General features: G+C 39.9%; 1 protein-coding gene across 1 annotated transcript in view; it reads right to left on the bottom strand.

The window, feature by feature from the left end:
- LOC127578752 (ubiquitin-conjugating enzyme E2 variant 1-like) overlaps window positions 1-27,218 on the bottom strand; it is a 68,876-nt gene that overhangs the window by 34,585 nt on the left and 7,073 nt on the right. The window contains exons 2-5 of the mRNA XM_052031169.1: window positions 26,689-26,808; window positions 23,533-23,624; window positions 18,993-19,137; window positions 11,322-11,534 (exon numbers count right to left, since the gene is read on the bottom strand). Coding sequence (XP_051887129.1) covers window positions 11,322-11,534; window positions 18,993-19,137; window positions 23,533-23,624; window positions 26,689-26,808 — 570 coding nt within the window. The remainder of the gene's footprint in view (window positions 1-11,321; window positions 11,535-18,992; window positions 19,138-23,532; window positions 23,625-26,688; window positions 26,809-27,218) is intronic.

Here is a 27,218-nt window from a genome sequence, read left to right as displayed (position 1 = left end):
TCGTATTCTGAGTGGAGGTCGGTGACCAGTGGTGTACCTCAGGGATCTGTACTGGGACCCTTACTATTTTTGATTTTTATAAATGACCTGGATGAGGAAGTGGAGGGGTGGGTTAGTAAGTTTGCGGATGACACGAAGGGTGGGGGTATTGTGGATAGTTTGGAGGTTACAGAGGGACAGAGATAGGATGTGGAGTTGGGCTGAGAAGTGGCAAATGCAGTTCAACCCAGATAAGTGTGAAGTGGTTCATTTTGGTAGGTCAAATATGTTGGCGGAATATAGTCTTAATGGTAGGACTCTTGGCAGTGTGGAGGATCAGATGGATCTTGGGGTCCGAGTCCATGGGACGCTCAAAGTGACGGTGCAGGTTGACTCTGTGGTTAAGAAGGTATATGGTGTATTGTCCTTCATCAATCGGGGAATTGAATTTAGGAGCCGTGAGGTATTGTTGCAGCTATATAGGTCCCTGTTCAGACACCACTTGGAGTACTGTGCTCAGTTCTGGTCGCCTCACTACAGGAAAGATGTGGAAGCCATAGAGAGGGTGCAGAGGAGATTTACAAGGATGCTGCCTGGGATGCAGAGCATGCCTTATGAAAGCAGGTTGAGGGAACTCGGTCTTTTCTCCTTGGAGAGACGGAGGATGAGGGGGGACCTGATAGAGTTGTATAAGATGATGAGAGGTATTGATAGGGTAGATAGAGGCTTTTCCCCAGGGCTGAATTGATGGCCACAGGAGGACATGGGTTTAAGGTGCTGGGGAGTAGATATAGAGGAGATGTTAGGGGTAAATTTTTTACTCAGAGAGTGGTGAGTGCATGGAATGGGCTGCCGGAAATTGTGGTGGAAGCTGATACGTTAGGGTCTTTCAAGAGACTGTTAGATCGGTATATGGAGCTGAGTAAAATAGAGGGCTATGGGTAAGCCTAGTAATTTCTAGGGTAGGGACATGTTTGGCACAGCTTCGTGGACGGAAGGGCCTGAATTGTGCTGTAATTGTTCTATGTTCTATGCTCTAATCCCTATCAGCAAGCCAGAGCAGCAATAACTCCACCCTGGAGGTCAGCAGTGAAAAACCTCAACAGCAGCAAGCAAGGCCAGCAAAGACCACAGCCAGCAAAGGCCAACTTTGAGGCCTCCATCCAAGGGAGCAAAGATGGCACCAGCACCACCTGGGCAGGAGACCAACCTTCAAGAAGAGCAGAGAATCCTAGAATCTGGGAGCCCAGTGAAGGTGCCTGTGACCAGCCCCAAGCATTACAGATAGTGTTTGAGACTCAGGTAGAAAGTTAAAGCGTAAGTTAAGTACGGCATGATTAACTGTGTGTTTTCTACCTTTTCTCCCCCAGTTTATTTGAGCCAAGCTTCATTTCAAATCTATTTGTTTACCCAGTGAAGTATGTTTACCTTTTACCCCTTCCTTTTCAATTTTAGAATAATCTTTACAGTATTTGTTACGAACATTTAATCATGATTCCCTCAATTGGACAAATATTAATAAAAAAAAGTGCAAATGCTGGAGATATGAACTAGAACCCGAAGAAGGTTGAAATAAACATTAAGTCAAATCCAAACTATGAAAAAAATAAAGAGGAAGCAGAAAGTAGAAATACAATTGAAGGAAAAGTTTAGAAAACCTAAAATGCTTTGAAGAAAAACTACTAGGTAACAAAAGAGGAAAAATGAAAGCCTTTTTCAACAAGTGAAATATATCTCTCTATACCTATCACTGTGCGGCTAAGCATAGCTTCAACGCCAAATACAAATTTGCCGATGACACCACTGTTGTTGGCACAATCACAGATGGTGATGAGGTGGCATGCCGCAGTGAGATAGGCCAGCTGGTTGAGTGGTATTGTAACAACAACCTTGCTCTCAGTGTCAACAAGACCAAGGAACTGACTGAAGATTTTAGGAAGGGAAAGCCAGGTGAACAAGCACCAGTCCTCATTGAAGAGTCTGTGGCGGAAAGGGTGAGCAACTTCAAGTTCCTGGGTGTCAACTTCTCGGATGACCTATCCTGAGCCCAGCACATAGATGCAATCACGAAGGCGGCACACCAGCATCTCTACTTTCTAAGAAGTTTAAGGAGATTTACCACGTCATCGAAGACTCTGACAAACTTCTACAAACGTACAGTGGAAAGCATTCCCACTGGATGCATCACGGCCTGGTATGGAAACTCCAACCATAAAGGAACACAAAATGCTACAGAGAGTAGTGGATTCAGCTGGTTCCATCATGGGTACAGCTCTCCCCACTATTGAGAACACCTACAAGCGGCGATGTCTCAGGAAGACAACATCCATCATCAGGGACCCCCACCCTCCGGGCCATGTCCTCTTCTCGATGTTGCCATGAGGCAGGAGGTACAGAAGCCTGATGACCCATACCTCAAGGTTCAACAACAGCTTCTTTCCCTCTGCCGATGGGTTCTTGAACAGACCTGAAAACCCTAACACTACCTTGGACTATATTTCTTTTTCTCCCTCTCAATCTTGCACTAATGTCATTATCTATGAAGGAAATAGGGAGCCTAGTGACATGGTGTCAAGTCAACAATCTTTCCCTCAATGTCAGCAAAACAAAAGAGCTAGTCATTGATCTCAGAAAGAGGAGTGAAGCACATTCCCTGCATGTATCAATGATGCTGAGGTGGAAATGGTTGAGAGCTTCAAGTTCCTAGGTGTAAACATCACTAATAGCTCGTCCTGGTCCAATCACAGCTATGGCCAAGAAAGCACACCAGAACCTTTACTTCCTCACAAAGCTAAAGGAAGTCAGCATGTCTTTGTTGACCCTCACCAATTTTTATAGATCCCCCATTGAAAGAATCCTTCCTGATGCATCACAACTTGGTATCGCAACTGCTCTGCCCAAGATTGCAAGAAATTGCAGAGAGTTGTGGACACAGATCAGTCCATCACGAAAATCAGTCTCCCCTTCATGGACTCTGCCTACATTTCCCACTGCCTCAGGAGAGTAGCCAACATAATCAAAGACCCCTCTCACCACAGACATTCTCTCTTCTCCTCCCTTCCATCGGGCAGAAGATACAAAACCTTGAAAACACGCACCACCAGGCTCAAGGACAGCTTCTATCCCACTGTAATAAGACTTTTGAACTGACCTCTTGTACAATAAAGATGAACTCTTGACCTCAATCTACCTATCATGACCTTGCGCCTTATTGTCTTACCTGCACTACACTTTCTCTGTAACTGCAACTGTGGCATTACATCCTACATTCTGTTATTGCTCTTTCCTTTGCACTACCATGATGTACCCAAGTTTTGAAATGATCTGTACAGATGGCATGCAAAACAAAATTTTTCACTGTATCTTGGTATGTGACAATAATAAACCAATTACCAATGTTTATTTTGTTGTTTATTTTTGTGCACGTGTAAGTTATGTATAATTTATGTTAATTTAAGTTTATGTTTACTTATCTGTCATGTTTGTAATGTACTGCAGCAGCAAAATACTAATTTTCATGGCATTTATACCCTGTGTATGTTTGCCTATGACAACAAAGAACTTGAACTTAAATTACCAAATTAATGAGTGACATCAATATGCCTTAGCAAAGGTAAAAGTTAATTTCAAAACAAATTACACATTTATAATTTGACTAGAAATGTTTTGCTCAGAACTCTGAATTATCACCAGTATCTAAAGCTGTGGAACAGTCCTCCTTATCAATGTAAATATGTTTGATAATGCAAGACTTACTAAGAAGGGATGAACAAATGTTGCTTCTAGATTCAACACAATTATGCTACATCCGAGATTCAACCAGCATGGAATAGCAGAAGCAGGATAACATGATTCTGAAATTTGACATTTTCTGTGTACCTCAAGAAACTGAAACAGGAACTTTAATTAAGTTGCATCTTTTTCTATCAAGCACACCTTTCATTGATGGGGAACCTGCTCAAAAGATAAAATAGTTCATTGTTATGGGAGCTCATTTTGTCTACTGTCAATCCCAACATACTTAAGTAGTAATGAATCTGGTAGGGCCTTGTCACTTGTTATGTGAACAAACATTTCTGCCAATGCTCCTATTGCAAATTTCTCAAGCACTGAATGAGAAGAATGATCAGCTAACCTGATGGTGTTTGAAACAAAAGCAAGAAATGATAGAAGCGCTCAGCAAATCCGGCAGCATTAGTGGGTCAGACTCTTCATCAGAGCTGGAAAAGTGAGAAACAGCTCTGTTTTAAGTTGCAGAGAAGAGTTGGGGGAGAGAACAGACAAAATGGTAGAGTGCAGAACAAAGATGTAAAACTCACAATTACCTTAAGAAGCAGCAGTTGAAGACAGAAAAGAAAAAAAATAAACAAATGAAAATAAAAAGAGAAAAAGAGAAAAAAAGGGGTACCTAAATTGTTGAATTCAAATACGCCCCAAAGTCTATAACATGCCCAGATGATAGATGAGGCATAGTTCCTTAATCTTAAATTGAGTATTGTTGAAGTAATGTAGGAGGCAGAAGGCAGAGAGGTAAGAGTCAGAGTGACACAAGGAGTTAAAATGCCAAGAGACTAGAAGCTCAGGGTCATCCCTGTGAATTGAATGGTGTTCTGCAAAGCAGTCACTCAATCTATGTTTGGTTTTTCCCAACGTAGAGGAGACCAAATTGTGACCACCAAATGCAGTGCATTAAACCAGAAGAGTCAAAGTCTTGCTGCTTCACCTGGAAGGAAAGTTTGGGTCCCTGAATGGTGGTAAGGCCAGAAGTAAAAGAGCAGATAAAAAAAGTCCTGATGCAGTTTTGACCTGAAACATCGACCATCCCTTTGTCTCCACAGATGCTGCCTGACTTGCTGAGTTCCTCCAGCAGTTTGTTTTTTGCTCCAGATCCCAGCATCTGCAGTCTCTCGAGACTCCATTAATAGAGCAGATGTTGCATCTCCTGCAGTTGTGTGGAAAAGTTCTGCAGAGAAGGGGAGAGATTCATGAAGACTAAACCAAGGAGTCACTGAGGGAACAGTCCCTTTGGATTGCTGAAAGGGCAGGGGAGAAGAAATGCTTGGTCATGGAATTCTGTTGGAGGTGACAGTAATTATGTAGAAGCTGCCAGGGTAGAAAGTGAGGGCAAGGGGAACTGAATTCTTGTTTTGGCTGGAGGAGAAAGGGTATGAGAGCAGGTGTGTAGAAAGTGGAGGCAGCACCATTGAGATCCACAATCAAGGAGAAGGGAAGACATCTTAAAGGCATTGCTGTAGATAGTCTCATAATCAGGACAGATATGAAGGAGATAGAGAAACTGAAAGAATGCATTAGTCCTTATGGGGTGCGGGATGGGAGGGGATAAACTCAACTGTAGGGCTTATAATGAATATAGATAGATTTTGGTGGATACTGATGAATTTGAAGGGAAATTAAGCCAAAGCAAACAAAGAATACCCAGATAATGTTATGGCATCTTTAACATACACTTGAAGAGTCAGAAGACCCATTGGTTTGGTACCACAGATGCTGGATTACTCCTGCAACATAGCACTCCTTCATTAGTGCACATAGCTGTCAATCTAGGAAATTCTGCAGTACAGCTTGAACTACAACCCCTTCACTTTGGTAAGTGTGCCACCAACTGACATGTCAGCAGTCTTAATTGAAAGTTGCAAGTTATATTGAAAAGCAATAGTGCAAGAAGCTGGAGTGTGGCGGGGCTGCAGCACTTCCAGTTATGAAATGAATACTGGTGCAGGCAAACAAAGATGGCATTATGACAAATGACTTTCAGCAACCCCACAGTGAAAATCGTTCCAATACCTCTGCTGAAAAGATGTGTTAAAAGCAAGCATAGACAGCATTGGGAATAATTTTTCTCCTATTGTTTTTTCCTGCAATCCCATTTCATCTCCATCTTAAAACCAAGGGCTGCAAGCTGCAGTATGTCTGGCCTCAGATTCAGATTAGTTTACTGTTCTTATACACCAGGGTGCGATGAAATTCCTTTGAAAGAAATTTTGGATACCAGGAAAATTTGATTGCGTACAAAAGGATTATACATACTGCATAACATTCCTCATCCGCTTATTCTATTACCAAAAATGATTCTGAAAGGCAAATTCAACTGCAGGTCTTGTAGAGTCTTAGTCATATAGTTGTACAGCATAGAAATAGGCCATTCAGCCCATTGTGTCTATGCTGACCATCATGCCTAGCTGTACAAACCCCATTTGCCTGCATTAATTCCCTCTATGCCTTGCTCATTCAAGTACCTGCCAGATGCCTCTTAAATGCTGTTACTGTTCCCTCCTCTGGCAACTCATTCTAGATTCCAATTACTCTTTGCATTTAAGATTTCTCTCTCAGACCCCCATTAAAACCATCCCCCCCTCTCACCTTAAATCCATGCCATCTAGAACAGTGATATCCTGGCACTTATCAACATTATGAAGGTGGTATTGGAGATCTCAAAATGCAAAGGTGGATAAATCCCCAGGTCCTGACCAAGTGCATCTTAAGTTTTGTGAAGCAAGGGTGAAGATTGCCAGGGCCCTGGCGGAGGTTTTTGTATTTTCATCAGCCACGGGAGAGTACCAGAAGGCTGGAGGATAATGATGCACTGTCACTGTCCTTCTATGCATTTTTTTCTGCAGTGATTTTTGGTTACTCAATTTATGCAAAAATCTCTAGGTTTTGCTTCAAAATTGGTCTTGTATTTCCCTTGGAAGCTGAACTCCAAGAAGCATTGAAGACCAGAGTCCTTACTCTGGTTCCATTAAAACAAAATTCCAATCTATACAATTGTCTGAAAAGATGTAACACATGTAATCTTATTTTGCAATTTCTATTGTTTCATTTGTACAATCCAACTTTTTAAAAATAAAGTTAATTTAATTAGACTTGAAATTGCTCTCCTCTCCTTTCTCTCCACCCCCCCCCCCCCCCCAACCATACCTTTGCTCATCGAGGCCAAAAAGTTCTATTTTAACTTCAGTCCACAGGACGTTTCCAAAATGCATCAGGCTTGTTTAGATGTTCCTTTGCAAACTTCTGACACTGAATTTTGTGGAACCAGGAAACTACAGCATTTATTTGCATTTGGAAAGGTAATGACTGATTAGGGATAGGTAGCATAGTTTTTCTCTACAGATGCAATGGCCCATATATAGCCAGTATTTTTCAAATTTTTAGCATCAAAAGTATTTTGAACCAAAATTGGTCATGTTTCACCAAAAACGTGCAGAAGAATTCATAGAGAAGTTCAATTTCATATGGTGCTGTTCTTATCTGGCTGCATATTAATATTTATAGATAACGAGCAACCTTATTCCCATAAGCAAAATCACTGGATGCATTACCATTTGAGCCCAGGGTTTATTTTTCCCCCCAAGTGTAAGTGAATTATAAAATTACAGTACTTGTTTTCTGTACCTTAGTTCAGGTGTACATATTACATATAGAATACTTAAGTTAATAACAAGAAAAATGCATTAGGTTACGAAGATCAGATTCAGCATAATATGGGTTGTAACAATAGTTTCTCCCCCGCACACCCCAGGGTGTATGTGAGGGCTGGCGGAAGAACACAAGACAGAAAACATTCAAGCCTGCTCTACCATTCTACCTGAATGCAAGCAATAACCAAGTCTGATCAGACTTCCAACCTTCGAGTAATTTCTCACTACAAAATTATTGGTCTGTTTATTAACAAGACTGTTACCAATTCCAAAACACATTCACTGTGCAATCTTCTAGGAATATTTTGTGTATGATAAAAAAACCTCTCATTAGCCAACTCAAATCTCTCATATCGAGGTTTGATAGCCTATGAAATAAACAATAGAGAGGTTTGGTACATGTCCAGTGAAGGTTTAGAACTTTGTCATTTGTTCAGAGTTAAAGTAAACAGGATCAAGATTAGGAACAGAAGAGTCACTGTGACAAAACTTAAAACCAGACACAAGAACAAGGCTTCTCCCCATTGGACATAGCTTGCACAAATCAAAGCTGTGTTACAGTACTATTCTTTGCAATACATTTTTTTTTAGAAAACATATCTATTCATCTAGTTTCTCAAACCATTCTCAAAATTAACCAATGAATTGTCCTGATTTGCATAGGAGTGCCTTACTGTTTTGCACCAACTTATAAATGACTGATAACATGGAAAAACAAAAGATTCAGTTCAACTGTTAACCATACATTCAATTTCATAGAATCATGCTTTGTAATAAATGTAAAAACATTAGTCAAAACCAGTGTTACACAATTTTAATGTTAATTTATACATTTATTAAATCTTACCACCTTACAAATCAAATACAGGAGTTGCATTTAGTTTTTCTTTTAAATTCATTACTGGTTACGATTGAGTTTACCAGGAATATAAATTTAAAAACAAAAGCATGATGATTGACCAGATTTGGAGTGCTGAGGAATTTTATGAAGTGATACAACATAACTTTAGCCAAGAACAGTTGGTTAAAGCTAGGAGATTGAATAATTGGCAAAAAATCTTTATGACATTAAATACCGATCCTTGAATATACAAAAATAAAATTGCTTTGCAAAAATGAAAGCAGTCAAGTTTAATCTTACAAAGTAGAGAAATCAATACAATGTCACAGGCTGTCATCTCATTTGTACCCAACACATTAATGGATGATAAAGCAAACAGGAGACAAAAAAGGGGAAGGGACATGTGAAAAAACCAAGAGGGGACAAGACAGAAAATATACAATGGGCTGCCATTCAGAGTGACAGCTGAAATTGAGACTCCTCTCCCCCACCATGGCAAAAAGCTGGGAATAGACTGGAGAGGTTCTTGAGGATGGAGTGGGAAGAAAGTCTCTCAATGGGTTGAGAAAACAAGTAAATATAATAATTGGACTATACAAAATTATTAAACCTAGGAGTGGAAATATTTTATTAATTCAGATAACAGCAATGTTTCTAATGACGCAGATTCAAAGTTGTCAGAATGCTTAGCCTCTGACTATTAAATTGACTGCACTAATATTCAGGAATATCAAACTAAAGAGCTTGTATTCTATGTCCAGTAAAAGGCAAATATTTAATTCCAGATATTGGATTCACAAATATGAGGTATTATGAATGGTTCAATTTGTTATTTGGCAAGTACATTAAGCCATTTCAAGAACTGGCCCTTGAAAGTCAAACTAAACAAATTCAAATTCCTGATGCAGAAAGTGCAGTGTATTTCTAGGTTCGCAAGTGCTCTGGAAACCCATGGTATGGAGCCTTTTGAATTCCATTTTTAAGTGCCCAGAATAGTCTGTTATAGAAAATACTAACTGGCTGATTGGAGACACAAGAAACATTAATATTGAGCCATTCTCTGAAGAGATGAAATTCTTCTTGCATTTTAAACAGCCACAATTAAAGTAATTCATTGCAATTGTTCATTACTATACCCAAGCACTTGTAAGTACAATTTTTAATAATATGCAGTTTTTATACATATACATTCAAAATAATTAGTTAAATATCTCTGGCAAACAAAAATTTAAGGCTTTGTCAATATAATATACAAAACAAGCAAGCACCAAATGGACCCTGCAATTCTGACCATTTCAATCCTTAATATTTACCCCTTATGCCTCTCATTCTCATAACTTTAACAGTGTCCCAAGAATACTTCTAGTGACTATTTGCATTAAGATGTACTGCACATTCTGCGTTCACTTGAATGTTAATTTGAACCACAAAATGTTTATATCTAATGATTACTATCCAAATACATTGAAGTTCCTTCAAATATCATGTTTTATGAGCGTCCTTTTTTGTAGTGTTGTGCATTTCCAGAGTGCATCTTCAGAAAGCAGTAATAGATTTGGCTGGTGCAATTAGTTGGCAAAAGGTTTAAACAGTCAAAATATTGGCATAGTTTACTTTGTTTTCTGAGCCCACTTTAAATCATCGTCTCTTGGTCTATTTCCAGTTAATCGCTGGATAATGTCCTCCAGAGTTTTCCAGAATCTTATTTTCTCCAGGGGTTCATTCAGCCAACCTTCAAAATAAAACATTAAAAGGTTCCAAGGTTTTTTCTTAAAAATGGTAGACATGCCTCACAGTTAAATTTAATTAATCATTTTTCATATTACTTTTTGCATTTCTGGAACCTGGCCATATACAAAACCTAGCACTGCATCATTTCACACCTGCTTTCTCCCAAGGACCCAACCATCACAAAAGCCAGTCTTTAGCCAACTTGATTCACTTTGCATCTCAAAAAAAGTGACTGAACACTAGACTAATCAAAGGCAACAGAATCATTTATATTCTGGCTATTGCTGGACACCTTTGACAAGGAGGTACTGGATTAGGTGCAGCATCAAGAAGCCCTGGTAAGATTGATTTTTGATGGGTAACAAGGGCAAAGCTCACTGAACTTTGCAACAATTCAAGGTGGCAGCTGAGAACCACCTTCTCAAAAAGGCAAGTACTGGCATAGCCAGGAGTGTCTAACTGATTATGAAAAGCTGGTCTGGTGAAAGTGCATTGTGGGTTGCTATGAAAATCTGGTCATTTTGGAGGAGCAATACTAAAGAACTACACAAACATTTTTCCCACAATAACCCACATTTTCTACAGCAGGCTAAAAATTAGTCAAGGTTCTCATCGACACATTTCAACATAACACCAGCCACCACATTTGGTCAAGAATGGAAATATTGCAGACGTAAAGCAATTTAACCTACCTCTTCCAAAGCAGCAAGCTGCTGGCCTGACTTTTTTTTTTGAAGGAATGCCAGCAATTCTGTGTGGAACAGTCACTCTCTTCCCAGGGAACTATTCAGAACACTCAAGTGCATGCAAAGGTGATGCCCCAATTGCTGTGAGGCCTTCATTGCTGTCAATGACAGCAATCTGAACACTTCATGGAGTTAGTGATGGAATGCCAGCATACTGCCACTCACTGGCAGACTGGGAAATCTACCTGATGAACTTGCAGTGGTGTTAGTTTAGACTTGGTCCAGTGACTCCATAGAGAAAAAATGGCTGCAAGAAGAGTGCCAAGATAATATTTTTGTATTTAAACATTCACATACAGCTAGAAAGCCTGGATGGGGTGGCTGAGTCAGTTGCCATTGCATTTCTCTGGCTGGATATTTACCACTTACAGCAGGAAGCAGGACCTTCTTAAAGCCTAGATTAGACAAGAGCCATGGATAAATTGTTCTAATTTCTTTTTTATCCCCCCCCACTCCAGGTCAGATTGTTAGACCACAGCAGCAACAGAAAATTGGTTACAAATGGATGACTACAAATGCATTAACAACATTTGAACAAATGCAGGTTTCCAAGTTTACACACAACTAATTCCAAGTACTAACCTGTGGTAATACAGAAGTAGGTTTCATGTGGAGATACATGATGAATGCGATGATGTTTTCGTGGTAAAATGACATGCCACTCCTGCAAAAAGCAGACCCATGAAGGCAATCCAAAATATGTATGAGACCACTTGTGAATTTGGTTCGTCAGTGTCACAAATAATCCAAGAGAAAAGATATAGCATTCCCAAGGATAAATAGCATAGATGGCCTCTGTAAAAAGTAAATATCTTTCAGTTAGAATCATCTCAGCAGAAAAACCACAGCTATACAACAAAGTCTTATGCATGCAACACCTACTCCATATCACAAATACTCTCTCCCTCAACCTCCCAGTCATATCTTACAACAGGCTTATATTAAAAATCCTACTAAACATCAATTTGCTTGTTCTTGAAATTTGTAACCACTTTCAAAACCTTTAACTGACTTAGGTGCTTAATAGGTGTGCATTCGTTTTCGATCAGGAGCAAGATGTGAGTGAGCGGAAGCAGCCAAGGACTTACAAAAAGTTTTCCTCCTATGGTTCGTGGATAGCAGGGAGAGACTGTGCAGGCACATGTCAGTCAGTAGCACATAAACAGTTTAAAAAGACTGCCACATCCAGCAGGCAGTGTTTGGAGCAGGCAGCAGAGAGAGGGAGCAGTGTGATTGGGCTTTGGCTCAATGGGCTTAGGTGTAAAGGGGCAAGGCAGGTGAGTAGCTGATACGGTAAGGTTTAACTGTCGTTGTTATAAATTTTAAGTAGAATAAAGCTAGGTAGGGAAAGAATAGTTCAGATGGAGGACATGGCAATGTGCTGCAGCTGCATGATGTGGGAGCTAGTGGACCCTGCTGTGGTACATGGTGACCACATCTGCAGTAAGTGCTTTAGGCTGGAGGAACTTTTGCTCAGAATGGATGAGCTGGAGTCGCAGCTTCATACACTGTGGAGCATCAGGGAGGGAGAGAGATGTGTAGATGCTGTGCATCGGGAAGCAGTCACCTCCCTTAGAGCAGGTACTTCTAGGGTCCAGGAGGCTGATAGATGGGTGACTGTCAGGGGAGAGAAAGAGAAAGGGAACAGGCAGACAGCGCAGAGGACCCTGGAGGCTATTCCCCTCAGTAACAGGTTTTCCCACTTTGGATGCTGTTGAGGGGGATGACCTCCAGGGATCAAGCGCAGAAGCCAGGTCTCTGGCACTGGAACGGGTCCTGCTGCTCAGAAGGAAAGGGAGGAGAAAGGGAGGGTAATAGTGATAGGGGACTCAATAGTCAGGGGAACAGACAGGAGGTTCTGTGGACGTGAGCAAGAATCCCAGATGGTATGTTGCCTCCCAGGTGCCAGGGTCTGGGATGTCTCTGATCGGGTCCACAGCAGTCTTGAGCGGGAGTGAAAATAGCCAGAAGTCGTAGTATATGTTGGTACCAATGACATAGGTAGAAAGAGGGACGAGGTCCTGCAGAACGAGTTTAGGGAGCTAGGCAGAAGACTGAAGAACAGGACCTCAAGGGTAGCAATCTCAGGATTGCTGCCAGTGCCACATGATAGTGAAGGTAAGAATAGGAGGAGATGGCAGACGAATGTGTGGCTGAGAAGTTGGTGCAGGGGGCAAGGTTTTAGATTTTTGGATCATTGGGATCTCTTCTGGGGAAGGTGGGACCTGTACAGAGTGGATGGGTTACACCTGAACCCGAGGGAACCAATATCCTTGCAGGCAGGTTTGCTACTGTGGTTTGGGAGGGTTTAAAACTAGTTTGCAAGGGGGATGGGAACCAGAGGGGTAGGTCAGTGGAAGAAGTGTATGGGGTAAAGTCAGATCTAACATGTAGAGAGGCTTTGAGGAAGGAGAATCAGAGTATAGGGTATAAAAGTAGAAAGGTGGATGGGCTAAAGTGCATTTACTTAAATGCAAGCAGCATCAGGAATAAGGGTGATGAACTGAGAGCTTGGATAAGTACATGGGACTAAGATATTGACTTGGCTGTCACCAGGACAGGAATGGATATTGAATATTCCTGCATTTCAGTGTTTTAAAAAAGGATGGGGGGTGGTAGAAGAGGAGGAGGGGTGGCATTACTGGTCAGGGATACTATTATAGCTGCAGAAAGTGTGGATAATGTAGAAGGATCCTCTCTAGAGTCAGTATGGGTGGGAGTTAGGAACAGGAAAGGAGTGGTTACTCTACTGGGAGTATTCTATAGGCCCCCAGGTAGCAGCAGGGATAGTGAGGAGCAGATTGGGAGGCAGATTTTGGAAAGGTGCAAAAATAACAGTTATCATGGGAGACTTCAACTTCCCAAATATTGATTGGCACCTGCTTAGTACCAAAGGTTTAGACAGGGCAGAGTTTGTTAAGTGTGTCCAGGAAGGATTCTTGTCACAGTATGTTGACAGGCCGACCAGAGGGAATGCCATATTAGATCTACTATTAGGTAATGAACCTGGTCAGGTGACAGATCTCTCAGTGGGTGAGCATTTGGGGGACAGTAACCACTGCCCCCTAACCTTTAGCATTGTCATGGACAAGGATAGGAGCAAAGAACAGGAAGATATTTAATTGGGGAAGAGCAAATTGAGGCTATAAGGCTAGAACTTGCAGGAGTAAATTGGGATGACATTTTTGAAGGGAAATGTACTATGGGGATTTGGTCATTGTTCAGAGATCTCTCGCAGGATGTTAGGGATAAATTTGTCCTGGTGAGGCAGAGAACAAATGGCAGGGGGAAGGAGCCATGGGTGACAAGAGAGGTGGAACAACTAGTTAGGAGGAAGAAGGCAGTGTACACAAGGTGTAGGCAGCAAGGATCAGTAGGGCTCATGAGGAATATAGAGTAGCAAGGAAGGAACTTAAGAAGGGGCTGAGGAGAGCAAGAAGGGGACATGAAAAGGTCTTGGTGAGTAGGATTGAGGAAAATCCCAAGGCTTTTTTCACTTATATGAAGAGCAGAAGGATGACGAGAGTAAAGGTAGGACCAATTAGAGACAAAGGTGGGAAGATGTGCCTGGAAGCTGTGGAAGTGGGTGAGGTTCTCAATGAATACTTCTCTTTAGTATTCACCAAGGAGAGTGGCCTTGATGACACCGAGGACAGTGTTGGTAAGGTTAATGTTCTACAGCATGTAGATATCAAGAGAGGATGTGTTGGAGCTGTTAGAAAATTAGTCCCCAGGGCCTGACAGAATATTCCCCAGGCTGCTCTGCAAGGCAAGGGAGGAAATTGCTGAACCTTTGGCTAGGATCTTTGAGTCCTTGTTGTCCACAGGAATGGTACTGGAGGATGGCAAATGTTGTCCCCTTATTCAAAAAAGGTAGTAGGGGTAGTCCAGGGAATTATAGACCAGTGAGCCTTACATCTGTTGTGGGCAAGCTGTTGGAAAGGATTCTTAGAGAGGATCTATGAGCATTTAGAAAATCATGGTCTGATTAGGGACAGCCAGCATGGCTTTGTGAAGGGCAAATCATGTCTCACAAGCCTGATAGGGTTCTTTGAGGTATACAGGAAGATTGATGGGGGTAGTGCAGTAGATGTGGTCTACATGGATTTTAGTAAGGCATTTGACAAGGTTCCACATGGTAGGCTTCTTCAGAAGGTCTGAGAGCATGGGATCCAGGGAGGCTTGGCTGTGTGGATTCAGAATTGGCTTGCCTGTAGAAAGCAGGGGGTTGTGGTGGAGGGAGTGCATTCAGATTGGAGGGCTGTGACTAGTGGTGTCCCACAAGGATCAGTTCTGGGACCTCTGCTTGTCATGATTTTTATTAATGACTTGGATGAGGGGGGGGGGGGGGGGGGGGGGGGAGAAGGGTGGGTTTGCAAGTTTGCAGACGACACAAGGTCATTGGTGTTGTGGATAGTGTGGAGGACTGCCGAAGATTGCAGAGGGATATTGATAGGATGCAGAGCTGGGCTGAGAAGTGGCAGATAGCGTTCAATCCGGAGAAGTGAGAGATGGTACACTTTGGAAGAACAAACTCCAAGGCAGAGTACAAAGTTAATGTCAGGATTCTGGGTAGTGTGGAGGAGCAGAGGGATCTGGGGGTTCATATCCACAGATCACTGAAAGTTGCCTCACAGGTGGATAGGGTAGTTAAGAAAGCTTATGGGATGTTAGTGTTCATAAGTCGTGGGATCCAGTTTAAGAGCTGCAAGGTAATTATGCAGCCCAACAAAACTCTGGTTAGACCACACTTGGAGTACTGTGTCCAGTTCTGGTCACCTCATTATAGGAAGGATGTGGAAGCATTGGATAGGGTGCAGAGGAGATCTACCAGGATGCTGCCTGGTTTGGAGAGTATGGATTATGAGGAGAGACTAAGGGAGCTAGGGCCTTACTCTTTGGAGAGGAGGAGGATGAGGGGAGACATGAGGTATACAAAATATTAAGAGGAATAGGTAGAGTAGACAGCCAGTGCCTCCTTCCCAGGGCACCAATGCCCAGTACAAGAGGGCATGGCTTTAAAGTAATGGGTGGGAAGTTCAAGGGAGATAACAGAGAGAGTTGTTTTTTTTAACCCAGTGGTTGGGGCATGGAATGCACTGCCTGGGGTGGTGGTGGTGGAGGCAGGTACATTGGTCAAGTTCAAGAGATTGTTAGATAAGCATATGGAGGAATTTAAAATAGGGGGATATGTGGGAGGAAGGGGTTAGATAGTCTTAGGCATGGTTTAAAGGTTGGCACAACATGGTGGGCCGAAGGGCTGGTATTGTGCTGTACTGTTCTATGGTTCTATTATTTTATCTTGTTCAAAAATAAAGGACAAAACTTGAATCAACACATCTTCATCTTAGCTGAAAAATTCAGCTTCTTGATTGGAAAACAACATGCCAGGTGAAGTTTAGTTTGCATTTGGAATAGATGAAAGATGGGGTAGAACAAATGTCAACAGTGAAACTGCAAACCACAACACTATCAGCTGATTTAAACTTTGGGAGTATAAACGCAAGTTACTCCTCACCAACCAGTTCATTCATCCATAGCACTGTTACATTATGTAGCAGTTAAGCAAACAGGTCAAATCAAAAGCTTTAGATTGCAGATGTGGAAAGAATGAATACACCTTGTCCTGTAGAGATTCTTCAGGAGATGTTAGCTTTTGTAAAAATCTGTCTTCAAAGTGCTGGGTATAATCTGCCATGCCCCACCCCCACAAGTTTCACTACCAGTGGTCACAATATCTTTGATATACACAGTAGCTGGCATCATGCCCCACATTGATTTCTATTCTTGACCTCTATGCAGTCCTTATTGATAGCCACTATTATTCTACCTTTCATTTTCCCTTCAGTCTAGAATGTGGCACTATGGCAATATCCAGACAAATCTTCAATACAAATATGGCTTTAACCATTTTAATTAATTCTTCCACTACCTGTGCATTTTGGGCTCTTTGTTCCATGAAACCCTGATTGTTAACTCAGACTTGCTTCACCTCTTTGTACCCTATGCAGTCAAGCTGAATTTCATCACTAAAGCTACTATTTTTATAAATTCCTTCTCTTCAATGCTGGAATCATTGCATTTTCAAAAGGATTGATTATAACAAAGTCTTGCTTAACAACTTCCTTAATTGCTTTCTTCAAAATCTTCAATATATCTAGGAAATCCCAGCTCTACTTTCTCCTCACACTAGGTCCCTAAAATCCACTGTAGAAATTTAAAACATACTGCACCAGATCAAAACTACCCCCACATACAAATTCTTTCATGACCCTGTTCCACCACCCATATTCCAGTCTCCCACACTTGTACAAGTCTATAAACTGATTTCAATACCCACAATTCCACTGGGTGACATTTGTCATGCCTTTTCAAATTATACTCAAATAGGTTTGCAAGCTACGACATCTTAATCAAGAAAGATTTATTCTAGACAGAGTCAAACTAAAAAAAACCTTTGAAAAAAGTTTACATTCAAATACAACATTAATGCCAAGAGTTTAATGGATGCTACCAAAACTTTGAAAATTCTTCTAATCAGGTTTAAAAAAAATCACTCAATCCCAATGGAACCATATTATAATCAATTAAAGATGGCCTATCATAATTACCTAGATGATTAGAATTATTTTCAAACTATTGAACTACCATATATAGTAATCACAAATATAGTATAACCTTCATTCATCTGCAAGAATGTTCTATAAAGCCAAGTCAGAGAAGAAATATTAACTAGCCTTCTGAAATAAGAAACCTTTCAGCTATAAACACAGACGAAGTAGTTGCTCTCACTCTGAGTGGCTCGTACCAAGGTGGAGATTTTGACCATAAGCTTCAAAAATCTCTTGCATAACCAAAATACAACTTCTGCAGAAGTGTTACCACATTTTCAGCAGTTGTAAATTACACCCATTTAATAAATCAGGCTTTTCAAAATTTACTTACATTTAAAATTCATTAACTTTCCCCAGAAAGATATCCCAGTACCACATGATGAACCTCTGTTCACTCATTGTAATAATGTTCAGCAAAAGTAGAATGGAAACCCAATAACCCTGAAGGTAGTGTTTTTCATTAATTTGTGCTCTATACAAAACGGGAGGATGAGAACCTTCAAAATGACATCCAAGGTATTAAAAAACAAACTAATGTTTAATAATATTTCCTATGAACATCCTATTATCACAATTTTCACCTGGTATATAACTGATTACATTTCAAGCATTAGCAGAGTATTGCAGTTATAACAGAACTGCTCATTGCTAGGTAGTGCCTATTGTCAGTTCAACATATGGATCCTAGGCATCCACAGTGCACCTTCTACAGGCCTCCTACCTATCAGGAATCTTCACATTAGAATGTTGATGTAACAGTCACACTTAAAGCTTTGCAAAAATAAACCAATTAAAACTATAGTTTAAGAAAATGTAGGAAGTAGATTCGTGCTCAGACACCAACCTATTCCAAATCTTGCTCATACTATCAAAAAAAGTTACTGTTGAGCAGGCACCTTTCCCCATATTGGTGGTTAAAATAAGCACTTGGAAGCCAACTTAATAGTTGCATAACAGATTAGATTTAGATTGCAAAAGGTATCAACTATTCCTTTAGCTGGGCATGAAACAGCATTCTAAAAAAGAAAAATAGGGTGTGGCACTGGCTTTCTGCATCTCCTTACTCCCTCTCATTTTATAATAAGAAAAATATGCAATGTACAGATTTTAAAATGTCACTTTAGAACAAATGTCAACTTCATTAGCAATGGACCACAATAGTTGATTGCTTCATTAAACTCCCTGGAGACCTGCTGGAAAGTGAAATGAAGAAACAAGGGGAGGTTACAAATAAATGAAAGCTTATTTTACAGGTATTGTCTTAGCCTAGTTTCAAAGGAGAAGCATTTCCTTTTGCCTGCAAGTGGTTGCAAGTATTTAGTTTTTTTGAGCTTGTTTCGGCATTTAATATCATGTCTTATCCACAATCCAACTCCTTATACCCAACTTTCTTACTCACCACCCAAATCAATACTGTGGCAATCAAATATCCATCAACTAACTAATCTGCCATTTGTGGAAGAATGGTCCAAATGCCCACCATCCCTTGGGTTTACATTTCTGTTTTCCTCCAGTATTAGCACACACAACACCAGCTCGGCTCAATTACATTGCAGTTGTAGGAAAGTCAAAGCAGCAGATCAACATACCTGGGGACAGAGTAAGAATGTAGGAAAGTCAAAGCAGCAGATCAACATACCTGGGGACAGAGTAAGAAACTTGTATGCCATGTGAGCCAGGGGAATCACAGTAAGCATGCAGTTATCACCATTTGTTTCTACGAAATCATGTCTTGTTATAGCAGTGGGGTCAATATGATGTTCTCTGAATGGCCTAATGAAAGCCTAGAACAGAAAGAAACATTACAGACAAAGCAATATACCAACACCATGCAAACCTTTTTAGCACCCAAATCATACCTGCATTTGTTTTAAAAATGCTCAGTATGCTAACAAAATTAAAAGGTGCATATAAAAGCACAGATATACCTTATTTTAACAAAGGAATAATACCAAGGTTACCAGCATTCTCTTTTAATGAGTGAGAGCAATAATTTCAGAGACCATAGATGCACAGTATTCTGAAAACTCAAAACTGCTCTCCAAGAAACCCTGCATTGCTACAAATACACTACAGCAGTTCCTAGCAGATAGTTCCAGGATTTTAAAAAAATGTGAAGTTACAGTACTTGTCCACTAAGTATCCCAGAAAAAGTTAGATTGCTACCCAAGGGCTAGGGTGGATCAGCAAATACAAGATGATGTACACATGGGGCTCAATGCAAGTTAGGATACAGAGTTTGGAGGACCTCAATTCCATGGAGAGAACATTAGAGGCAGCTAGTAGGTTGAAATGGTCTAATCTGGATATAACAAAGGCACACTCAAGGTTTTCAGCAAATCAGCTGATCAATGCTAGTCAGAAGTGTTACAAAGATGGAAGTAAGTGTTTGTAGATATAGTATGGTACAGAAGTGGCAATACATCTGCAGCGAGGCAGCAGAGTTTGTGACAGGGATTAAAAGCCATAGGTTAATTCTTCCCAGTATTTAATTTCTGCTTATTAAGGACAAGAATGCTGGACAGAGTCAGCATTTACTGGCTGTGGAAGATTCAAAAATAGCAAAGCTGAGTGTCATCAATATCCAGGTTGAAACTGGCATACTGATTTTTTTTCCCAAAGTGAAATCACAGACACAGCATATAGATGAGAAAAACAAAACATGTAGAAACCCCTAGTAATTGTTGGGAAATAAGATTATTGTGCAGGGCAGGGGCATTGAAATAAACTATTGCAGGCAAATCCCTAGTTATGATTGGACAAATAAGAATGGAACTAGGCAAGTATAAACCGTTCCAGTTGGTATATAATACGTCTCTGACCAGTGGGTGGTCTATCATATCAAAGGCTACGAAAAAGTCAATGAGAAAAAAATGGATTGATTGTTACAAATCGCACAAAAACTCATTGATGACTGATCAGAGCTGTGATGGTACAGCAGTTCATGCCACAGCCTCAGTTCAAAGGACTCTGGTTCAACACCAATCTTGGGCACTGTTGTACACATGCTTGTGTAAAAGATGAGGCACAAGGTTATAATGATCAGATTTGTTTGTGTGAAGTGATGCAGATTTGATGGGGAAAAGAGGACAGTACCCAAGCAGAGGCCATTACTATCAGAGTGACAAGGAAGAGAAGTTGCCAGATCAATGGTTAGTGGGAATAGGGTTGAAGGAACAGGTGATCTCTCTTGATAATGTGACAATTCCCCAGCAGCCCTACATTGGGATGGGCCATTGAAAGATTTAGCCAGATGTGGTCTGACAGCCAAAGGTTGTGCACATTGTTTAAACTGCTGATACACCTATAGAACCAGTGTTCTTATTTTTCATTTTAAAAAAAATTCAGCCTGTTTTTCCCTTGTGTATATATACTGACAAAAGCAGGTTTAGTCCAATATGCCCCCCAAGACCACTCTGACATTCAATAGGATTTTTACTCCATTCCTCCCTGTTATGTGTCACCCTCAAAACAACTATAGGCCAAAAGCTATCTCAGCCTTTAAGTATATTTAATGACTTAGCACTCAGAGGTCCTTGGGATAAAGCATTTCAAAAATTCACAATCCCTACAGAATGAGTTTCTCCAGATGTCTTTAATAGCCAACCCTCTATGCCAAGAGTATGCATCCTAGTCTTGGACCCCACTCCCTCAATCAACAGAAATAGCTCACAGCATTTACCCTGCTAAGTCTCCATAGAGTCTTAAAATGATTCAATACAATCACACACAATCTTCTGATCCTTGGAGCACTGGCTGATTGTACTTGAGTGTTTCATAAAGGACAAGTCCTTCCATTAACCACTTGTCTTACTTTCTCATTCAGAAGGACAACTTTGGAGACTGTACCTAGTCTCCATACAAATTATCTTAAAGCCACCACTGCAACAAAGTTTTTGCCTACGAATCCCCAGTTCTAATTTGCCAGAGTTAGATCCTCCTCCAATTCATTGCTGCACCAAGTTGGATCTTCCATGTTGTTGCTCAAAAGCCCAGTAAAATGCATGCCTGGGTGGCTACAATGAACCCCAAGCATGTTCCTTCACTGCTGACAGAAAATATAAATATGATTTAATGATTGTCAAAATGAAACTAGTCCTAAAGAGATCATATCCAACAGCCCACAATTACATCATTCTCCTTCCTTGCTTTCTCATTTGGAGAACTGTTTAGTTTTTTTTAAAGCAGCTGCTGCACAGATTAATATCTATACCTCACACAAAACGAACATTTTAATTTAACTTTTACTTTTTTAAAATATCCACTCCAAGTGGGATAGCATCCTGCTTTTGAACAGCTGCAGAAGGCATGTTCTGGATGTTTGCAATAATTAGCCACTTAATCAATTTTGCTCAAAAGATTAAATTGACAAGTATTGTGATTCAATAGCCAGCAAAATATAGCTTTCAAAATCTATTTGTGCACATCAAGATTCTGGATAGCAACACAATTTGAAACTTTCGGAACCAATTTTCAAGTTGAGCAACAGCCAGCTCATTGTCTATACAGGAATTGAAGATCTAGAATTACCATTTCCAGTGAATTACAAAGATGACTGGGAGAATAAAAGCTGCAGGGCATTTGTTCAACCAGCTGCTCTTTAGACAGGTGGAAGAAATCAGGATTTCATAAAATGGGCCTAAAGTATAGATTGCAATTATAGAAACAACTGGTGGATATACCAGTTTGTAGTCTGCAGTGGGAATAATTCATTGCAACCAGCTAATAATGACCACACCATTGCAGGGCACTTTTTTTTGGTAAGGGGTGATGGGGAATGCAAACAATACACCTACTGTCATAATACCAAGTAGTTGGAATTTGACACCATCATCATACAGATTTAGTGTCCTTAATACAATAAAAGACCACAAATGTATTACACAAAAGAGATAAAGCTAGCAAAAAGAGCATTCGGACAGATTGACAAGGCAGACAAGTTTAAGAGACCCAAACAGCTGAAAGCTTTGCTGGAAATTAACACTGATTAGTGTGCAAGGGCAAGATGCACAAGAGCTCAGATGTGGAGGACCTTTGGGCACAAGTTGGAATAAAAGATTTTAGGTTAAATATTGAGAGCATACAACAATAAGACATCAAAAGACAAGCATTTAGTGTGTTAGGAAAAAGACATTCAAGGTCAGTAAGGACATCAGCGATGAGAAGATGCATATTCTTGAGATTTAAAAATAATGACTAAAAAAGACAAAGGACACTCAGTTTTGAGGCAAGAGAAACATTAAGGGTTTAAATTGCAGAGGAAATTGGATAGAAAGTTGCAGATACAGGAGAATATTCTTTTAGCCACAAACAGAACACAGCACCTGAAGCTAAGCTGACCAAGCAGTGCCATAAAGAAAATAGTGGAAATATTCAGGGGGGAGGGGGAGTTAACATTTTAGATCAATGAAATTTCAGCAGAACCATCTTGCTCACCCTAAATGAATAGCTGGGAAAGAATCAAGAAAAAAATCTTGTAGATTAAGAAACAAAGATTTCAGCTTCCCCAATATTTAAGGTAAGAGTTTATTTATAACAGTTTCTACTTGCCATTGTTTCCACAAGAATGATTCAGGCACAAGCTCCTGATTTTGATCCTACTGACAGCTCTACTAATTTCTGCTCTACTTATCCACTTAACCCTCACTTGCAATAAGTGTCAATGGAAAGAAATGTAACCAGAATTCATAGAAGTGGATAAAAGGCCCAAGACAGTCCAGCAATCATTGGATTGATTATGCCATTATCAATAGTTGAATAAAACTAGCTTCTGAATATATGCAGTGACACATAGTCAATGACAGATGTACAGACATGTAATCTTTCCTGTGAGCTATAACAAATACAGCACAACAAAATAAGCCACAACTCACTTAACCTTCCCCAAATAAAAAAATTAAAATATTATTTCATAAGATTATGCCTTTTCCCCTCATTAAAAGTAATGATGCACGCCCAGCTAAAATGTTAACTCGTGTTAAAAAATGTAAATATATCCACAAACATTTGGAAGATAAGTCTATACCCTCACTCCACACATTACATTTGACTGGTTTGAAGTATGCAAGTCCATAAGCTACAGACAAACCCGACTTGTGATACATGTGTATTAACATGAGATGCACACTAGAATATTCATTAATGAGGAAAAGGTTGAAGAATGTAGTCCTATTATATACCTTGCCAAGTATAGGAAGATCAACAGAACCCCAGGTGTCTGCTCCCCAGTGGACCAATCCTGAAGCAAAGTCAGCAGTAACCATCCCTGCAACTAGTTTAAAAAAATTACAATTAGAACGAATCTCTTTAATGATTTAATTCTTAACTTACACATGGTATGACACACTTACACCATTTGGCAAACAATTTTAAAAATGTCCTTTAAATAAAATGAATAGCCATGGGAATGTTAAGTTACTTACTACAATAATCAATTTCCATTTTATTAACTCACTTCTATAGCACTTAATTTAGAGGCATATTCCAAAGTTACTAACCCTTTGAAGTGACATAGCTCAAGGATGATTAATGAGGATTTAAAAGTGGTGAAACTGAGGGACAGAATCCCACCATTCTGGACTTAGAGATGAAGGGAATCAGCACAGCATCACCACAGTTTACACTGTTGGTCACCAAATCACATTGTTCAAATAGCAAAAACTTAACCGTATGCATACACACACCTGAAGTCGTCTGGGGACTTCCAGCAATGGACTCGTCTCTTTCTTAATGTCATTTTTCAACCAGGCCACATCTCTATTGCTACCCGATTACTTTTGGAAGTACCCATGTCTTTCCATAAAGAAAGAAATATTTATGTGCACTGCTCTCCCCTGTTGATGGAGTTAGGTTCCTAAAGAACCTTACATTATGCAAAAAGGTAAAGTGAAAGGTACAGCAAACCCTTAACTCAAAGGAGATACCAGCTGCTGTGGATGGTTTGGAAAGTCAAAATCTCCTCTCAGCAAGGATGCCGTAAATCAAAAGCAAAGCCACACTTGTTTTGACAAGCTGAAGCTTACAAGTCATTCATCAAACTGCTATTATTGCCAGATGCTCAAGAGTTTTATTTTCCCCAGTTTATTTAGCAGATTCCTTTCCATTGATCCAATCAAGACTGTTAAATGTTAAAAAAAATTTAAAAAAAGAACCTGCATTTGGAGGTCTCCCATTGTGTTCTCTACTCTTTGTTGCACCAAAACCAAACCTTCATCAAGCAATAAATTAAGTAAAAACCTTCTTTGTAGTGAAGATCTGTTAAGTAAATGTTCATTAACCAGGGGAGGAAAAAAAGCTGTAGCTGTTACTTTAAGAGAACAAGTCATCTCTGATGAGATGGACTGTGTAAGCAAGCATTATTAATAATTGATTGGTGGGGTCATACTTAGTGCCATAGTCACCTTATCTGGTGAGTAAGCTTGTTTAGTTAAGAAAGAATTCCCATCTGTGTTGGAAGAGAAATTTTGCATTAAGTTTTATAGCCTTGAACACTGCTGTGATTATTTGAATCAACTTCACTGATGAGTACTGACCACTTTTGTAAAGCTTCAGATAATTTAAATAGCTTAGTGCTTTATGCAAATATTTAGAATAATTCACATCCAAGCAAGTCCAAACTCTAACATTTCTAATCTACAAGTCTTCAATTACGTTACTCACCTTGGTTTGAGGCTTTCAACAGCATTACTGAGCTGCAATTTCATCCAGCAAAAGTCAGTGAGCCTAAAGCCATAATTTATGCCATCCAGAATATATCCTACAACTTCTCCACCAACTCCAGCCCCTCAATGAATCAGGGTCACAGGTTAAAAAGTGAACATTTCCAAATGCGAGTTTTGACAGCCAGCTCGGAAGTTTTGAAGAAGAGGTTTGTTCTGTAATTTCTGCCCTGCTCTTCATTCCAACCCCACAGGACCTTGGCAAGGCTTTGAAAGAATGTTCTCATTGGGAGAATCCACACAAAGTATTGGTAGCATATAATTTAGCAGTGAACAAAGGTGGCTCAGCTCTGACCAGAAGATGTGGGCCATAAATTACTTTTGTTAGCACAAAAGTATTATGTATTCATAAATAATTGGCAATGTACAGCCCAATTTGGACACTTCCATCTCCAACTTAAACACTCATCCATGCTTTCATTACTCCCAGACACAATGAACTGCAGGCCATCCTTTCATCCTGCAGCCTCCATATACTTCAGATAAGGATGAACTCCACTATCTACATCATATTCTACACTGCCCACTGACTCAATACTCATCCCGTCTTTACCAAGTTATGCTACCATAGCTCTAACCCAGCATTGCTCAGTTTAACATTTTCTCATTTAAATCTTCTCTTAGCCCAAAAAGGAAGAAGAACTGCACTGAAATGTCATTAGATTACTATAATCACTTCTCAGGAGTGGGATCCAAATACAAACTTTTTTTTGTATTTATTTGTTGCTCTTAACCAGTGTTAAAATTGACTTTTATTTTTGCCAATTTGACAAGCTAAAGTCTTTACCTATACCAGTTCAAATTTAAGAAAATTAGCTCCTGAAATAGATTTGCAAACCAAAACACACAAGCCATGGATCCCAAGTTGTACATCACATATCCCACCCAAACAGCACTCTTCAGCAACATTTTCTAGCACAGCCAAGATAAAAGAGCACATCTACCAACAACTGACAAGATTCGTAGCCATTTACCTTTGCAGTAATATGACAAGTTCAAAGGTGATGAATGGGGGCAAGTTTTTCTACCCCACCCCTCCCCAGAGGTGTCAGGGGTGGTAGTGGAGGCAAATATGGTAGTGTTTAATAGGCTCTTAGAGAGGCACATGAATGTACAAAGAATGGAGGGATATGAACAATGTGTAGGCAGAAGGATTAGTTTAGTTAGGCATTTAATTACTAGCTTGATTAGCTCAGTACAATATTGTGGGCCGAAGGGCTTGTTCCAGGTTCTGTATTAACAGACAAATGAATCCAATTCCTCAGACACCAACTTCATTTCACATGACTACTACTTACTGAGGTAGCCAATAATGAAAATGAGCAACAAGTTGCATACACAATTGTGTAAAAAAACAGACTCATGGCACTATCGTTTGCACAGATCCAAGGCAAAGTTTAAGCAAGTCAGTTAGCTCAAGTATCAATGTGTAACTACAGCAGTAACAAGGATGACTGCTTGAGGTGGAAGGCAGACAATATAATGGAAACAATTGTCTTTGTAACAATCTTGATGGGAAGTTCCATTTACAGAATAATTAGATGCATTTTCATGAACCATAATTCCATTGTTAAATGTTTACAAACTAAGTTTATACCCAATAAAACTTTTGCTTACCAATTCCAATAAGAATCAGATGAATGTGGTCCCAACTGAAGTTTATGACCAGATGATACAAGTTGTAATTCATGAGAGTAATGTTTAAAATAACACACAACCATTCCTGGAATCGTTTCACTTAGGGAAAAAATAGAAATATTTAATGAGCAAAGTATTACTTATTAGAAATCCTTCTTTAATACGAATCACATCTTAAGATCATGCCTCATTGTAATTAAAAAAATATTACGCAAGTTAGAACTGCACCCACCCTTCTACATTTAATATTTACCACCTACTAGGGCCACCCCTAACCCCCCCCCCCCCCCCAATTCCAGTTTGGGAAACTTGTCTACTGCCTCAAAAGGACTCTAGATAAAGGGAAAATACTTAACATTTTACACGTAGGATTTGAGATTAAGTCATACCAAAATTAACATTTCATTTGATTCTTTCCAAGATTTAGAGCATAGACCATTTATCTCAAATGTGGTTAATACAGAATCAGACCACACTGTCCAATTTGAAGTCCAACAACTACATCTCAC

Source organism: Pristis pectinata, chromosome 16 (assembly GCF_009764475.1).
Source record: "Pristis pectinata isolate sPriPec2 chromosome 16, sPriPec2.1.pri, whole genome shotgun sequence".
NCBI classification, from domain to species: Eukaryota; Metazoa; Chordata; class Chondrichthyes; order Rhinopristiformes; family Pristidae; genus Pristis; species Pristis pectinata.
Note: the sequence above shows the minus strand (reverse complement) of the source record. Positions and strands in the feature narration are given on the sequence as shown.